The following is an 18,041-nucleotide window of genomic DNA, read 5'->3' on the forward strand; positions in this document are numbered from 1 at the left end:
TTGAACCAAGCCCATTTTGCCTTCATTCTATATTTCGTTAGTTCTTAGTCCTAAATTATCATAATTATATTATTAGACAAAACATGTTTTTCTTAATTCGAATTATGTTGTTGAATTGCAATTGACCACCACTTTTATTGAGTACATATTGAAGAATGAAAATATTAAATTAACTTGGCCTTCATTCTTTGTCTCGAGAGATACACCGTAATGATCATAATTAGACAATACATATTTTTCCTAATTAGAATTATATTATTGAATTATTCCACTTGACCGCTATTTTATTTGAGATTAATTTATTAAAAAATATATTAAATGATTAATAAAACTCTATTATTTAATAGTAACATGAATTTTGCATTATCATTAAATGTTTCTAGACAATCATCATATTAGAGACGTACAATGTATCACATCAAGTATACGCGGGTGTTTGAATTTATAAATGTTACTATTACTTAAATTTTAGTGCTCTGATTGTAAAGGCTTTCGATTGTTTGCTTTTTGATTTTAATATATATGTGCCAATTTGTTAGCAAGACTAAACAAGTAAATATTCATAGACTAGAATGTAACTCATAAAAATTATACTTTTATCACTTTCTTGTATAGTTCCATCACAGTTATTATTAAATAATGTGAAAATGTCTACTAGAAATCTGTAGATTTAAGTAAAAAAAAAATTATTGCTTCAAAACTAGCACTTCTTAGCAGTTTACTATCATAAAATGGTGTAAGATATGTCAACTATAAAGTTATTGCCTTGTTAGTTTGTGTGAATGACAATAAAAAGCATGTTAATAGCGAAGGAAAAGAATTAGGTGTAATTTTAAATATATGCAATAAGGTAATAATTAGTTTACAACAAGTGTAACGATATGTCAACAATGTTTCGAGTCTTTTGATGTATAATTCTCTCAAAACCATTGGTGTAATTATGCCGAAAAGAAGAAAAAACAGATGACTGAAATGAATGTAGGTCGAATCCTTTCCCTCATCAGTATGTTCATAAACTTAAAGCATTCATAATTTCACAAGTTAAAGTACCCCTCTTCACTCTCAGCAAGGCAAAACTGGAACCTAATTATATTGGTGCTACAATATCAATATGTCAAAATAACAATGTCCTTGGAAAACAATCCCACGATGATAATCTACCGTTACCCTTTGTGTGCTTTTCTCAACTTCTCCAGTACATAATACTTCCCAAAATCAATCAAGAAACTATATCTTCTGCAACGAAAGATCTTTAAGCTGTTGTGGATCAACCTCTGATGGTGAATGAGTAAGGGCACATTGAGCAGTTGTTGTCTTTGGAAAAGCTATAACATCCCTGATGGACTGAGAGCCTGCCAAGAGCATCACCAATCTATCCAACCCATAAGCAATTCCTCCTGCAACATATTTAGTAATCACAATTTTAAGCAACAATCACACAAACAGGGACAAATATTAAAATAGAAATTAGTAAGAACACTGTCTGAACGATGTATAACAAGCAGATTTTCGGGGGAGAAAAGCTCCACCGTGTTCCTAGTTCATGTTTGAAGTTCCACTTTAGAGGCCCATGGCATCCTAGCATTGTATTTGGCTTCAAAGAAACGGATCTATTCCTCATTTTCAGGACACTATAGAAGTTCAAATCTAGCTTATTTGTTTCATAGCAGATAGGGAAAGGAGGTCATCATGAAATATAGTACTAATATACAAACTCCTGTGACATTTGATTAGCAGAAGAGTTTGCCTCGTGCCAGCAAATTTAGTGTCAAAACAGAAAGCATTCTACAGTACCGTGTGGAGGAGCACCCATATCCAGAGCCTCCAAAAGATAGCCAAATTTTGCTTCAGCCTGCCACAAACGAGACAACATATCCATAGTTAGTTTCAATTGACTCACTGGCAATATTGGTTCAAGTCCAGTCAGAATTTAGCAAAGATCAAGAACAACATCAAATACAGGATTTCTTTTACCATCAGTGACCCTAAACCTTGGATAGCTGTACGTACACAACCCCAATCCACAAATCACCCTTCCTTTTTATACTAACTTGCCTATATTTGTTTCCAGTAAGATTGTATACTCATAAAGTGCAAATATAGTACCATGTGTAAGTAGACTAAAACACAAGATTCAAGGAAAGATCAAATTAAAAATGTGAATTTAAGTGCGTAATCTGGTCTATACCATAAACACATAGGTTCTTTCTGCAAAAAAGGAAATACATCATAAAACTGGACAATCACTGGATGCAATGCAAGGAGCCAACTCACCTGCTCTCGGGAAATGCCAACAATATCAAGAACCTTCTCTTGGACTTCCCGCTTGTAAATTCTCAAGCTTCCTCCACCAATCTAATTTAAGATGTAAGGTAAAAACAGAAAATAATTTATCTTCGTCACTTCTATCACTGAAGCAACTAGTGAGGTGAACATGAATTATGTACCTCAACACCATTGTAAACCATGTCATAAGCTAAGGCACGCGCAGAAGAGAGGTCATTTATATCTTCTGGATTAGGTGCGGTGAAAGGATGATGCAAAGCCTGTAGGAAAATTATGGTCACTTCACATAGTGAAATATCATAACAGAGAAACAGATTAATCTTAGAAAAAACGTCATTATTTGATTCCCACAGTTTTTGAGAATTAGTAGTGTTTATTTGATTGCAACACTTAAAGGCAAAATCAAGGATATCCTCGCTAGATCAATCCTAATAATTAATGTAAGGCACATCCCAGCTCATGTTCTTCAAAAGCAGAGACTCAAATTTCTTCTCATCTTCAAAGAGAAATGTGACAAACAACCCAAGTTACTGTTACACATCTAAAAGTTCTATTTGAGTTTCTCAATTTTTTAACAAATAAGCAATAGTTTTCTAGCTACTGGTGAGAGCTCTAAAGGTAGAATTCCTGATTGGTATGAATTTATTGACCTGTGCTTTCTAGGTCTTGATATGTAAGAGCTTTCAGGTACTGAAAACGGAACGCATATTAGACAAGTCAAGGTCATGATTATAGAAAATGGACAGGCCATTAAAGATCAGGATTGTACCTTCTCCAGCTAGTAAGGCCGTAACAGGTAAGAATAATACCACATAAAATAATTGTGAAGCTCATATTCACCAACAACGAGCCAAGTATGCGGTAGCATTAAACGTAAGCATTGAGTTCTTTTGGTGTTCTAATTCCTTTCCTTTGATAATCAAACATCGAGTTCTTCCTTATTTTCTTTCATGAACCTCATGTGTCATTAAGGACACCATACCTCACATTAATTAAGGACACCTTGGAGGCTTGCTTATTTTACTTCTCCTCAATATTCAAAAGTAGACCACCTAAGACCAAGAAGCAAAATGACTGATGGACTGAAAGTGCACATACATCACGGAAGATAACTCAAGCCACCATACCTCAAATCTCTGTTCTGAGTCGTTCCACTCAAACATTGGAAAGTCAGTCACCCAAAGTATTGAATGCCTGGACTAGATACATGAACAAAGGAAAGATGGACATTAGAACATACAAGATGCTAGTCATGAACCTAAGTCTTCTGCAGATAAGCACATATGTAGACCCAAATTTGGACATCAGAAACTCACATTGTCAATTAAACCCAGTTCATGTGCTACATATATTCTCAGACGATCCAATGTTTTATTTACTTCTGCATGGTGCCCAACAGCAAACAAGATAAGATCATCTGGTAATGCAGAGAATTGACTCAGCAATTCCTCTTTCTTTGATGTATCCAAACTAGAAACCAGCGCTGGAATCCCTTCAATGCTCCCTGAGAAATTACAGTAACCAATTTATGGCAAGAGAAACTTGAAGGTACATCCACATAACTTGAAGCCTCGATATGGCCCATATCTCCTGCACCTAGTTTTTCTTCAAACATACTTTTTTAAAGGTTATGGGTAGTGCTGGCAAGTTTTCTTCAAATTTTCAAAAAAACCTTCTGTTACCAAGTTATAGAAGCGATTTTTCAAAACTTTCATATACGGGTCATTAATATTTCAAACTCTCGACCTCCACCCCACGCTTCCAAAAAAAAATTAAAGTTTATTTTTAAAAAATACTTAGAACTTCAAAATTTCATTTTTTTCACCCCTACCCTCGACCCCCCCCAACCCACCCCCACACCAGTCCCTCACCCTCACATCAAAAAAAAAAAGTTTATTTTTAAAAAATGTTTTCAACTTCAAATTTCATTTTTTCATCCCTACCATTGTCCCCCCATCACCCCCACCCAAAATAAAATTAAGTTTGTTTTAAAAACTTCAACTTCAAATATTTATTTTTCACCCTACCCTAGACCCACCCACCCACCCCAGCCATCGTCCCCCTACCACCAACCAACCCTTATCCTTCAAAAATATTAAGTTTGTTTAAACAATATTTTTAACTTCAAATTTTTTTTTCACCCTACCCTGGACCCCCCCCCCCCCACAAAATTTTTTTATAAGTTCTTTTTTTTTTTTTTACTTTTATAATAAAATAAAACTAAACAAAGCATTTTCAACATATTTCATCTAAAAAAAAGACTAAATTATTTTCTCAATATCGAATTCTTAAGTAAAGAACTATTTATTCATGAAATATGGGTAAACTAGTATTTTACCCAACCCATTTATTACCCAACCCATTTTTACCCGTATCAAATATGGGCGGGTTGAATGATTACCCATTTTCAACCCGCCCAATTTGACCCAATCCGCTCATTTGCCACCTCTAGTTATGGGCTTTTATGGCGGATGGAAGGAATTGTCTTGTTGTGTGGCAATTATTGAGCAAATCTGTTTCATTGAGGGAAGTCTACCCAAAAAAACTACTAAACTTCAGGAAGAATGTCATATACGGGGCTATAAAAGAACCGAAGTAAAACTACACAAAATAAATAATTTAGCGCCTATTTGGATTGGCTTATTTTAAGCCAAAATAGTTTTTAAGCACTTTAATAGTATTTGGATAAAATTAGGAAAAAACAAAATTTAAGCACTTGTTTTTAAACCAAAAAGATAAAATAAGCCAAAACTCATAAGTTACAATTCGTAACTTATGGCTTTTGGCTTATAAGCAAACAGGCTCGTGCACTCATTGCCAATAAGAGTACTTCCATTACCGTCATTCAACACCTTTAAAAAAGGCAAACCCTTTGCTCCAGATTTGATTGCTTCTTTGTAAATGTCGCCTTTCTTCAAAGCAGTATTTGAGTAAGTTTTTGTCCCACATGGCACACATAAGCCCTTAATAATTCCTCCACTTTCTAAGGCATCTGAGAAAACCTTGAATGTGGTATTGGAGAAAATGTCGGACACCTGCATTTCAAACAAAACAAGTATCATCAGCTACAGGGTGGTATCATGGATTTTGATGTATTTAGTTGAATTTCTTCATGTGGAGCATCTTTGGAAATAATACAACTACATAGACAAGGAGAGGAAGCTTTAACACAGAAGCAGCGAGCTTGTAGAATAAGATACAGTTAAACTCTATCAATTGTACAGATAAAACAGCAAAATCTTTGTGCCAAAAATATAAATCAAAATATACTAAAATCCTATGAAAGTGAACTGGGTCATAGTCTAACTTAATTGGCATGATACCTCTGCTTCTGCCCCCCCACCCCCCACCCCCCAAAGCCCCAAGTATAAGACAAAGCATAAAAAGCACGTCAGCTAGACAACCACAACACGTTCATCAGAGCAAGAAAGAAAAAGTACACTTCCAAGAAAAAAAGATACAAAAAAAGAACAAAGATCTATAATGGAGTCAGCAGAATAATTACATCTCGCAATTCAACATCAAAACGAGTATCTGGTCTGTCTGAACCATATCGACTCATTGCTTCAGCATATGTAAGCCTTGGGAAAGGGTTTGGCAGTTGGACACCTTGAATTTCCTGAAAGACCTGCAATAAAAGATGTGATCATGCATCTGCGTTGAATTATTTTTTTTACAAATATAGACGAGTCAAAGTTGACTTGTTTAGGATTTTTAACTGTGCAATGAAAAACTAAATAACGATGGCCCATTGAGGACTTCAGAAAATCATCCTGTAAATTTCTGACAACACTCTTTTGGAACATGAAATGCAGACTTGACAATTTTTGCTTAAAAATTGTATGATGTGATTCAACTTATGTAAAAACTTGATTTTCAAGATAGAGATAAGAGGCAAAAGCAAGGCACCCTCCAAAGATAATGTCTTAAGACACTCGGTGCCATGGCAGGACTAGAATCACACAAATAAAATCTTTGGAGGGTGCTAAAACTAGGAAGAAAGAACAAGAGGATAGATTATATTGCTAACAAAAGAAATACCCATCTGCCAATATTGACTCATGTCATAGTGTAAATTCTATAGTAATTAGGACAGGTCATATGCTGTAAACCAAAAGAAAGACGAACTTTAGTTGTCAGGTTACATTTTAAGAAATGTAGCTATATATCCCAGTTTAGAAATTACACTCGTATCTCCATAAAAGAAGAAGATCAATGCACGACTTTTTTCTGGCAACCGTTCTGTCAGAGCCAGCTCGCCCACACCTCGACTAATTCCACAGGGTGCCTGCTATCTACAAATAGCACAGACACCGTGTAACTTTATCCACCAAGGCTTGGACAGATGGGAAGATATCACCTATGTTTTCGCCTCAATGCACACTAATAAGGGAGGAATGCCAAAAAGGAATACTAAAGCAGATTATTATTTTCTGACAGGAGAAACTTCCTTCAAGATATACACAACGCTCTAATTGCTTTTTGTATAATGTGACTAAGGTATACCATGGCTCAACTCTAGCATCACTTTCCTATCTCACCATAACAATAACCAACACCAGTACTGGCACTCATACTCCCTAGGATTGACCCCATACATATATTTGGTGATTTAATAAATAACTAATAAAAATGTGGCAATCATTTCACAACTTTGTTATTTCCAGCACCTCTGATGAAATAGATCACTGCATATGCATGTCTATGTTATACATTAATTCTTTGATAGTGCAAATACTCTCCAAAAACTTGAGCTGCACTGCATAACCTGGAGGAAGCAATACTGTCCAGTATTTTAAAGTTGATGCTGTTTTTTTTTATAATTAACACTTTCACAGAGCTTACTCCTTTCATTAACATCTAACCTTTCTAATCAAATCCTCATTGAGCTTCAGCATGTCCTCCATAGAAGTGAAAGCCATTTCCATATCTAGCTGTGTAAACTCGGGTTGTCTGTCGGCTCTCAAATCTTCATCCCTAAAGCACCTGAAAATTACACAATACAGACCAACGTGAGTAGTAGCTTATGGGGGGTACATGCTCATGAGCACATTTCTTTTCTTTATTTTAAGAATAAGATAACTACTCTTATGTGTCAATAAGACTATATTGTTTCACCTAGTTTTAAGGGTGGGTAAGCCTGAGCTTTAACTCTGGATCACCATGAACTTTGTATGCAAGAGATTTGAAGTAGAAATATCTTAAGTTGCTACTATACAAACGAATTACCTTGCTATTTGATAGTATTTATCAAATCCGGAGACCATCAGCATTTGCTTGAACAGCTGTGGACTCTGGGGTAGTGCATAAAATGTTCCTGGCTTTATAACACAACCACAAAATAAATTTAATGTCATGGAGAATTAACTAGAGAGAGCCTTCGTTCAATTAGTATGTCTATCATAAAAATATAACAGTAAGTTCAACAATTTTCTAGACATCCCATGGATAATAATTTTGGACAAACTCTTCTTTTGTCGATTTGTTAAGCACATTTCTCCTTGTTCTCCATAAGCGTATTTAAATTCAAATGTAAAATTAGAATGAAGAATAAATCAAAGATCTGGGGGAACAAATACTGTAATTTTCGAGAAGACTCGCTACTTTTGTACCAACAGTCTTCCTGAAGAATAACAGGAAATAGAGGGAGTGAATTAGCAATAAAAGTAGCAAAACAGAAGATAAGTAAAGAATACCTGGACTCTTGAAGGAACCAAATAATCACGAGCACCTTCAGGAGTAGATCTAGATAGTATTGGTGTCTCAATCTACCTTGTAACCATGAGAATGTTGGGGTCAACACTAACAACAGAAGCCACACAACAAATAAAAGAAAATAAAAAGGCAACAATTTCATCAAGACCAGATAACCAAACTACTTATTCACAACAGGAAAAAAGAAGAATATTATAATACAATTAGAGGGCAAACATATTACCTCAACAAAATCATGCACATCTTCTAGGTATCTTCGAAGAAGCTTCACTACTCTATGTCGCAAGATTATATTTGAGCTCATCTGCGGACGGCGTAAATCAAGGCATCGATACCTAAAAATGTGTACAAATTAGTTTCTAGCAAGAAGCACTGTGTCAATATAAGAAATGGGTACAAAGTTTTAAGGAAACAGGAATTGTTTCTGCAATGAAAAAAAAGGATTGTATTCGCAGAATATATACATATAACAAGAAAAACGACAAGCCGCAACAAATCAAAGCTGATATTTGATATGTGCAAGAGAGCTGGATTATGCCCTTGCTATTTAATTAATAGTTTGAAAGGTAAATAAGCTGGACTATGCCCTTATCACATCAATAGAAAAGCACTGGTAGAAAAAGAAGCAAAAAATGACAAAACGCTTATCTAGAAAAATATAAAACCATTTTGAGTGCTTGAGTTCATTCATTTTTTTCTACTCTCGAGATTCCAAATAAAGTTCCAAAAGATCAAATGGATCAATTAAAAATTTCATTACTAAGAACAAAATTGGGGGAGGCCTAAGCACTTCAATACAAGAACAGAGACAGTCTCTAGAGACGACAGAGATTGCTCAGAAGACAACTTTTAGCACCTACATAGAAACCAATAATTTCTAAATGCAACTTCTATCCTGGATCTTTTTTCCTGAATTGGAATTAAACATGCACGGATTCCACCAGAAAAATAAATGTTCACGAGGTAGGGGTAAGGTTGCGCACACATGACCCTCCTCAGACCCACTTGTGGGATTAGCATTGGTGGTTCCATTCCACCAGAAAATATAGAGCAAATAAAAAATCCCGCGTATTGCAAATAGGGAAGCAAGTTACCAGCAAAGATATTCAAGAAGAAATCTAGAGCACAAAGCCTTATAAAGTTCAATTACTTCCAACGTGATCCCCCCCCCCCCCAAAAAAAAGAAAAAACTCTCTTGTGTCGTTACAGAGAAAAGGCACTAATGTTTATTTCTTTTTCAATAAGTACAGACAAATGCCACTGTTTGCTGATTTTCAAGTCTACAATTAGGTCTCAAAGAACCAATACTGCTAGTAAAATTCAAGACACTTATCTAAGAAAAGAGAAAAGAAATGCAAGAACTTCTTGGTTTTGACCCCTAACCAGAAAGGGAGGAGAATAACAATTAAGATCACCCTTCCAGACCATATTAAGAATTGGTGTAAAGCACCAGCAACATATTCGTCAAAAAATAAAAGGGTTTAGCAGCTAATAGTTACGTCATTGACTTTGATATCGTCAAAATATAAATTACTTCAAGTCGCAAAACTATCTAATTAGACAAATACTGCTATCGTATTTACAACAACAGCAAACATACCCAACACCAATCCCACAAGTGGGGTCTGACAGGGGGGTCTAACACGAAACAGAGAAGAAAGAGAAAAAGATTCAGCAAACAGCTATAGAAATTTCATAAGTTACCGCAATCTGATTTCTTCTTTAGATGAATCTTTTGCATCATCTGCTGTTGTTACCAAGAAGGGCAACTTCAATCTTACTGCATTCAACACCTGCACATCCTCTGCAGCAACCTGCATGCATAACCAATTAGTGGAAATATTAAAGACTTCGTTAAGAAACTAGCATATGGAATAAACTTCTTTTTTTTTTAATTACAAGGGAAACCCGCAGCCGCTGCCCTTTGGGTGCGCACAGGGTTTAAACCCCGCGCCTATGCAATAGCTCGCAAACCACATAGGAGAAGTAACCAGCACTAAGCAAACCTGGTGCGACGAGCTCGACCCAGAAGGCAAACCCTTGCTTTCGCTGGCAAGGGGTTCCGAACTTTGAGACCTCCAATATGGAAGTCCCAAACTCAAACCACTAGAATAAACTTAGTATGATGATAATATAGACATTGCCACTAAAAAAACTGAATCAATTAAGAAAACATTAGATAATCATGAAGCAGAAAGACAAAAGTCTTTGGATGATAAGAACGGAGTCTCAGGTTCAAAAGATTTGACTAAGGCCCTTATAAAGTTTCTGACTTAAGTATGATGAGATATAGATATTGCCACTAAAAAAGATCCAAGCAATTAAGAAAAAATTAGATGATCATGAAGCAGAAAGACAAAAGTCTTTGGATGATAAGAACGGAGTGTCAGGTTTAAAAGATTTGATTAAGGCCCTTATAAAGTTTCTGACTTAATTGACTAGTAATACTTAAGTTATTATTGAAAAACTTAACAGCACTTCAGATTAGAGGTCAATTTATCCAAAATTAAAATGTATGTCATATGCTCTTTCTCATATCTTTTCAGCAACATTTAACTATTTTAATTGCAATACACTAGGCTATGGCATAAGAACCACTACTGGTTAATAACGCCAATTGGATCAGTACCAAGTCATCCTGTATGCTGTTTAGCATTCATTATGAAAGATGCATTCCATGCACCCAAGGGTGTGGCCTACTGGTCAATAAAGTGGACAGGGAATCGTGAGGAGCCAAAAATTACTAAGTGATTTTCTTCCCGTATGCTCAAGCCTTGGTGGGCAGAAGTACCTGATACCTCACATACATGTCCTGGTGATAGGCAGCAGGTACCCACTGGAATAATTGAGGTGTGTGCACATACTTTTTGGGAGACTAGATAAAAAGATGCCTCGTGACAGAAGCAGTAGCCAGAGAAATCTGGGAAGCTAATGATAAAGCTCTACATGACTCAAGTAAGATTAAGCAAGATCAGAGCCTTACAAATTGGAAGTTCATGTAAACTACCATAATTTCCGCAACATACATGCCCATGCCTTGAAGATCTTTTATAAGTTTTTAAGGTAAAACTATCTTTCAAACTGCCACACGATTCTCAATTGTAACGAGCGACCAATGAATGTGATAATACCATGTGCAAAACTAAGCTAACAAAAATGAGGAGAGACAGGTTCGACACTCACCAAAAAGGATGGAAGGAAGAGGAGAAATAGTTGTGGTGATTCAAAGGTCATTATAAGTTACCTCTATCGTGCCAGTTTTCATCTTTTTGTTGACAGACTCAGCTGGCCTAGGCCGAACAACACCTTCAATGGCAACCACATATTCGAGTCTCAGATCTCTCACAGTAGAATGAGCATCAGGAAAATCATCAGGAAGTGTAGTAATCTGAAATTAACAGTTCCATCACCAACTAGGTCCATTACATTGACATCAATATAACATAATCATTCTTTGGGAAACTTCAATTTCTACAGATAATCCATAAAGAGGAAACTTCAAGAGGAGTGATATTTCAATGTGCAAATTAAGACACTAATCAGCAATCTCATCAATTCAACACTACTTGCCAGCATACAACTTTCTATAACTATTCAGGTCACATTCATTCAAATACTAAAGGGATTCCTCTTAAAGGTAACATGGGATAACAAATAGACAATCAATCCACTACGCCTCAATTGTAAACTACTTGTCTCTAGATAAAGATAAAATCTTCCAAGGATGTACCCTTCCCAATGGGAATGACAATTAATCAATCAACCGTGTCACAACGAAAAACTAGTTGTGCAGTACATGAATCATCTATATCCATCCCACACTTCATTGGGTCCAATTTCATTCAAATACTACAGGATGGCCACTACATAGGCAAACTTCAACAAGGGAAAAACTTCTATTATTATATGAGACTTGCATATAACAATGGGGGTGTTATCAATCAATCAACTAGGGATAAAATCTTGGATTCAAAAACTGGGGGTTTAAAATTAAAAGTCAACAATAATAATAATTGCATAAAGATGTAAAATCACCTGAACAATTCCAGTTTGGTCTCTAAGGTTAACGAAAGTGAGACCCCCATGAATCCGATGAAGAGCGACCCACCCACAAAGCCGAACCCGTTTACCCACATCTTCTTCGGACAATTCACCGCAGTATTGATTCCGACTTACCCATTGAAGGGCATTCGGAGATGGAGAAACCTTTGGATTAGGGACGACAACTGTTTCAGGAGTAGTGGGAGAAGCGGAGACTGAAGTAGAAGAAAGAGTGCGGTTGATAAGTGAAGTGGGGTTGTGGGTGATGGGGTTATGGAAATTAATGAAGAAAAAAGGTAGAGAAGTGAGAGGAGAAGGTTTAGAGCGAATGGCTATGGTGGGTAAGGAACGAAAGAAGAGGGACATGGCGGATTGAAAGAGCAATGGTGTTGTGTGGACAAGACACTGTTTCTTGAAGAAGAAGAAGATGATTTGCTTTGCTTCTACGCTTTTATTTTTCTTTTACGGAAATAACTTTTCCTTCACCTATATATATATATATATATAGACGGAGTGAAAATAATGTTGTCAAATTTTTTACGTTTAAAATTAAATAAAAAGTTTCTAAATGTGTAATTATTTGATATAATTTGATTTGAGAATTCAAACCTTTTTTATGATTAACGTCTAGTTTATTTAATCAAATTTTTAAAAGCTAAGAGTGTTTAGTTTAGAAAAGTAAAGAATTTTATTAAGCTTTTGGAAGAAAATAAATATTTTTTTAGTGTAGTCGAAAGTGTTTTCTATATACTAATAAATAATGTGGTATTTCCACAAAAGCACTTTGAAAAAGTTTGATTCACTTTAAATTACAACAAGAGGGTATTTAAATGTCTACAGAGTCAAAGAGTTAAAAGTAAGTTTTATGATAAACTTAAAATGGTGATTTTATGTATTTCACACTATTTTTACTTATATAGTATTGCTCAATCTATTGACAGTTTGAAATAAGTTTTAAATTTTCACTGTTTTTTTTTTTAATTTTACAATAGTAAATTGAATTTTATTCATTTTGATCACTGTTGAAATCCTGCTCGTGGAGGTTTTGTTCTTATTTATAAAATTTGTAGAGTTGTTAATAACCAAATTTATCTGAATAGTCTGCATGAGCTTTAGGGTTAATCCATTATTTTAGTGGTATCAAGCATGTGTTGTGGGTTGAAAAGGAACGAGTCAACTCACTTCATAAGTTTTTAATTTAAATATAAATAATTTCCAGACAATATTATATGATATTACTAATGCAAATATTTCGAGTATAAGAAAGTAATTTTCTTAAACATAAAGTATATGTATAATAATATCAAATTTAACATGATAATGCTTGAATTAAATAAATATATTAATGAATAAACTAAATCGTTTTTGTGTATATAACTATAACTAGCTAAATAGAAAATTAAATAAATATATTAATGAACAAACTAAACCGTTTAAAAAGTCTTATTTTTTATGGTCTCGAAAAAAATTTGTCCAGTCAAACTAAATTATGAATTGGGTCGGGTTGACTCAACGGATCCACCCCGTATAACGGCATTAAAAAAGGAAATAAAATTCGATTACAATTGAGAAAATAAAATATTTACTATTGATATATTCCTAATCAATATGACTTTTATATTTATACGTTTTAAACAATGTTGACACTTGTACAAATTTCATAAAATAAAAATATTAATATCAGTTAAACTCGATGTAAAGATTCATTTGAGTTGCAACCATCCCAACCCAAATTCCCTTATGTTATGACTATATTAAGTAAGTTTTTTTGTTACACATAAAAGTTCATATATTTATAAAGAGGTTATACATATTAGTACTTGTCATTTTTTTAACTCTAGGTATCTATCATCAAAGTTGTTAATAATAATACAGTTAATTATAATTACATTTTAATTGACATGATTGTGAAAATAATTTTTTCAAGGTTCTATTAAATCAAAATCATTATTTTTAATTAAAAATTTACTTTTATAAATCAATAAAAAATAAAAAAGAAGCAGTCATTACAATTACATTTTAATTGATATGATTGCAAAAATATTTTTTTTGATGCTCCATTGAATCAAATTTTGTCAATTTTTAATTAAAAATTCACTTTATCGGCCAATAAAAAAAATACTCACAATTATTAAAATTACATTTTAATTGATATGATTACGAAAATAATTTTTAAAATTCTGTTAAACCAAAGTTTTTTATCTAAAAGTCAAACTTCGCATTTATTATCTATAAAGAAAAAAAAAGATAGCAGCAAATTACAATTACATTTTAATTGATTGAAAATAATTTTTCTGAGGCTGTATTATAATCAAAAAAGTTTTTATCTTTAATTTAAAACCCACTTTTATGGGCGAATAAGGAAAGAAAAAAAAAGTAATCATCAAAGGTAAAACTGCTTTGATCGTTTTTCACTCCAACGGTCATAAAAATTGCAGAATTCAAATATCTAAATCCCCTTCTTCAAAACTAGCCGTTACAAAGATTTATAGCATCTTCATCAAGTCAAAATCCTTCAAGATCTTCTCAATTACCTGAGTTTCCTTTCTCTCAATTTCTTTATCTATTCTCTGCACACGATTTTCTTACCTTTCTTGGTTACCTTATCATCTATGGCAGTTTCTTCTAACAAATCCCCTTCTCCCATTACTGCGAGACCCGTTCCGCCTCCTCATTCAAGAACATCTGAAAACACCAGAAGAAGTTTCACCGGCAACCCCTTTTCACGACCTTCACTTCTTTCAACCCAAAGAGGATTCAACCCTGTTACTCCTGCAAATAGCCCTGCTGGTAATTTCCCCTTTCTTTTACTCAAATTTCTTGATTTTGAAATGTTTCAAGATTACTTAATTTTTACTTTCTTGTTTTTTCTATTGCAGATTCGGCGAGAAGGGTGTCTAATCCAGGGAAAGAAGGTTTATCATGGGGTAATGAAGAGAAGGAGAATGAATCTAAAGCAGCGAAATTGAAATCACCGGCAAAGGGTTCAAAGAATTTCATGTCTCCGACTATTTCAGCTTCTTCCAAGATTGCTCAATCCCCTAAAAAGAAAATCTTGGTGGAAAGAAACGATCCTGTTAGGACTTCAATCACCTTCTCTGACGGTAAAGCTACATTCTTTTCTGAAGAACATAATCAAAACTTTGAAGGAACTGTGAATGTTATGGAGTCTAAAGAGATTGTTCATGTTGAAGGTCTTCCTCCAGTAACCAAAGCTCCGAAAAAGGTAACATTTTCTGAGGTTCCTTCGAATTGCAACAATGCATCTGAATCCCTTTCTGATACTGTAACCATGGATTCTGATATTTGCAATGATGAATCGCTGGTTTCTCCTGCAATAGCCCCGCTAGATGCTGACCCCTCTTTACCTCCATATGACCCTAAAACCAATTACCTATCTCCAAGGCCTCAGTTTCTTCACTACAAACCCAACCCAATGATTGAAGTTTTACTCAGTAAAGGAAAAGGAATGGATGTAGGAGAAGCAAAGAAGCTAGATGACATCTTCTTGTCTGAGTTACTGTCTGAAAACTTGTCAGACATAGATGGCAGTGAGAGTTCTCTTACTGAAGATTCACTGAAAGAATCTGATGGTTCTTCTTCAGAAGAGATGTTCATTGAAGCAACAGTTGATCAAGAAGAGGAAGAGGAGCCTAAAGTTTCTGTTGCTGCAATACCTGTTGCTGAGGAAACTGCTGAACCTGCTCTACCTGTTGCTGAGGACATTTCTGAAGCAAAAATGAGCGCAAAACCTAGGTCTTTTTCGATATCAAAGTTTTCTCTGCTGTTGGTACTCGTAATTGCTTTCTTATCAATCTCAGTTACTGATTCTCCTATACTTGCTACTCCTGGGACTGTAGACTTAAGTCTCTCTTATCTCAGCATACCATCAGATATTCCAGTCTTGGCTAAGGCTAATAGTTACTTTAAGCAATATTCAGGTGAAGCAATTTCTTATTTCTCAAAGTTGATTAGTGACCTCGGTAAGGTAGATTACCCGCAGCCTTTAAAATTTGCAAACTTGACTGATCTAGCAGAGAGTAGCAGCATGTATCATGGATATTTGAAAGGTAGTACTAGTAGTGAGAAATTAGATATAGAGATTGACCCAATTGAATTGGAAGAGGATGATGAAGAGTTTGAAACTGAGACTTATGAGGAAGATTTTCAAATGGACACTGATTTAGATGATGACGATGAAGTGGAAATTGAAGAAGCGCATGGCTTGGATATTGAAGAAGCTGAAGTAGATGAGTCTGATAGCTTAGAGGAAAAGGATTTAGAACAAAGTCAGCATGACTTGTTGGAGACTGAAGAAGTTTCTGTTGTCATAGCTGAGGGGAATGTAGCTGATATTTCAGAAAGGGATTTAGACCAAGGGCTTACAACTTCTGATGTTCACCTTGAGTTGGATGAATCCGAATCTTACATTGCTGATAATGCTATCAGTACTGATGCTAAACATGAGTCGGTGAACGGCAATCCTGAAATCTTAGTGAAAGATGATTCTGCTGTCGAAGATGCCCAAACTGTGGAAATAATGCAGTCTCCAATTGATAGAAATGATGGAGCTAATGCAGGAGCATATCAGATCCTGGGGATTTCCTCACTTGCACTGAGTCTGCTTGCTGCTACAGTTTTCTATGTGAAAAGAAGTGATAAGACTATGCATCCAGTAGTAGTTCATGCTGATCAAGTCCCAAGTAAGAAATTTGCAACACACCAGGAGAAGCATTCCTCTCAGAATTGGCCCACAGAAGTCGATGTCTCAGGAGAGTCTTGTCCCTCAGAAATGAGCAGCTTTCAGATAAGTTCATCTAATAGCAAGAAAGACCCCAGATCAGAGAATGATGAGGCTCAGAGCATTGAGAAGAAACCGAGGAAGAGTAACAAAAGAGAGTCCTTGACAGCATCCGAGTTCTCAATGGGTTCTCCTTCTTATGGAAGTTTCACTACATATGAGAGGATTCCTATCAAGCATGTGAGTGTTTATGACTTGGTGTATGTATTTTCTGGATTTAAATACGCAAATTTGTTCTCTCTTACTGATATATTTTCTGGTTTTTCATTGTGAAACTTTAGGCAAGTGGAGGAGAAGAAGTCATCACCCCTGTAAGGCGCTCGAGCAGAATTAGAAACCATGTTATTTCTCCATGAAGATTTTGAAGTCATGTCACCGCTGCATTGACACAACTGAAGAAAAATGCTCTTTTTGCTTCTCAGCAAATGAGTTCTTAGGCCATAACTTCTGACTTAATTGAAGTGATTCAAGTGTGATTTTTAGTATGTTAATGTTTTTATCAGTTAGCTGATTTTTCTTTCTGTTAGTGAAACTTTCTGCATGCTGCCTCAGTTTGTTGAATCCTTTATTAGTTGAGGATTTCCTGTGGCTTGTGTGTATGAACTTGCTTCGATGAATTTGATCATTGACTTCATCATTTACTCCTCCAAGGACACAGAAATAGCTCTGAAACAGTTCACAGTATGCACAACTATAGGGAGGATAAGGTTAATTCAAGATTGATTCTATGTGTGTCGCGTAAATTAGGACATAGGGAGTATTATATATTATTTGAAGATTACTGTAGGAAGCATGTTACCTTTGAACCTTTTTGGAACATTGCATTTTTTTTTACATAATTTCTGCACTATTTTTGTAATTTTCTGCATAATTTTTTCACTACTGTGCATAATTTCTGCACAAATTTTGCACATCTTATTATATGTTTGCACAATTTTTTATGTGTGGTTTTTTACATTTTTATTACATGATTTTTACATGTGTCTTTATTATTATTATTTTTTTTGCACATTTTTTTAAAAAAAATTTACGTGATTCATGATTATTTGGTGATTAATCTTTTTCGTATGGAATGTGGATCATTTTCTTCAGTGACGGTGTTCAGAAATAGCAACTTGTTATGTTAAGGGGGTCCAAAATAGGTTATTTAATCATTTCGTATATCATTTACTTGTATAAATGCTAAAAAAAAATTCGA

General features: G+C 34.9%; 2 protein-coding genes across 4 annotated transcripts; one reads left to right on the top strand and one right to left on the bottom strand.

Moving 5' to 3' along the window:
• Window positions 1–968: 968 nt before the first annotated feature.
• LOC101259000 (aspartate--tRNA ligase, chloroplastic/mitochondrial) lies at window positions 969–12,514 on the bottom strand. 3 transcript variants are annotated; one of them, XR_011213612.1, is made up of 16 exons: window positions 12,037–12,514; window positions 11,246–11,389; window positions 9,706–9,815; window positions 8,225–8,336; window positions 7,983–8,054; window positions 7,516–7,607; window positions 7,152–7,272; window positions 5,792–5,914; window positions 5,126–5,321; window positions 3,603–3,790; window positions 3,414–3,485; window positions 3,269–3,338; window positions 2,448–2,546; window positions 2,275–2,355; window positions 1,795–1,852; window positions 969–1,397 (listed from the first exon to the last, which is right to left on the bottom strand). XR_011213612.1 is itself a non-coding variant. In XM_004230626.5 (15 exons), the coding sequence occupies exons 1-15, from the start codon at window positions 12,406–12,408 to the stop codon at window positions 1,228–1,230; spliced, it is 2,010 nt and encodes a 669-aa protein (XP_004230674.1). In that variant the 5' UTR covers window positions 12,409–12,514; the 3' UTR covers window positions 969–1,227. The 3 variants fall into 3 exon arrangements, 1 of the variants encoding a protein (XP_004230674.1); XR_011213611.1 differs by having other exon boundaries at window positions 3,056–3,338; XM_004230626.5 differs by lacking the exon at window positions 3,269–3,338.
• A 2,006-nt stretch (window positions 12,515–14,520) lies between these two features.
• On the top strand, window positions 14,521–17,682 carry LOC101253436 (uncharacterized). Its single transcript, XM_004231333.5, has 3 exons — window positions 14,521–14,832; window positions 14,922–17,023; window positions 17,125–17,682. The coding sequence occupies exons 1-3, from the start codon at window positions 14,655–14,657 to the stop codon at window positions 17,197–17,199; spliced, it is 2,355 nt and encodes a 784-aa protein (XP_004231381.1). The 5' UTR covers window positions 14,521–14,654; the 3' UTR covers window positions 17,200–17,682.
• The last annotated feature ends 359 nt before the right edge of the window (window positions 17,683–18,041 follow it).

Source organism: Solanum lycopersicum, chromosome 1 (assembly GCF_036512215.1).
Source record: "Solanum lycopersicum chromosome 1, SLM_r2.1".
In the NCBI taxonomy this organism is placed as follows: Eukaryota; Viridiplantae; Streptophyta; class Magnoliopsida; order Solanales; family Solanaceae; genus Solanum; species Solanum lycopersicum.

Coding starts and splice junctions, on each gene's coding strand:
- LOC101259000 (XM_004230626.5), bottom strand. CDS start 12,408: ATGTCCCTCTTCTTTCGTTCCTTACCCACCATAGCCATTCGCTCTAAA. Junction 11,390..12,036: donor ACCAAACTGGAATTGTTCAG/GTGATTTTACAT, acceptor TGTTAATTTCAG/ATTACTACACTTCCTGATGA. Junction 3,791..5,125: donor TTTAAAGGTGTTGAATGACG/GTAATGGAAGTA, acceptor GTAATTTCTCAG/GGAGCATTGAAGGGATTCCA.
- LOC101253436 (XM_004231333.5), top strand. CDS start 14,655: ATGGCAGTTTCTTCTAACAAATCCCCTTCTCCCATTACTGCGAGACCC. Junction 14,833..14,921: donor TCCTGCAAATAGCCCTGCTG/GTAATTTCCCCT, acceptor TTTCTATTGCAG/ATTCGGCGAGAAGGGTGTCT. Junction 17,024..17,124: donor AGAGGATTCCTATCAAGCAT/GTGAGTGTTTAT, acceptor GTGAAACTTTAG/GCAAGTGGAGGAGAAGAAGT.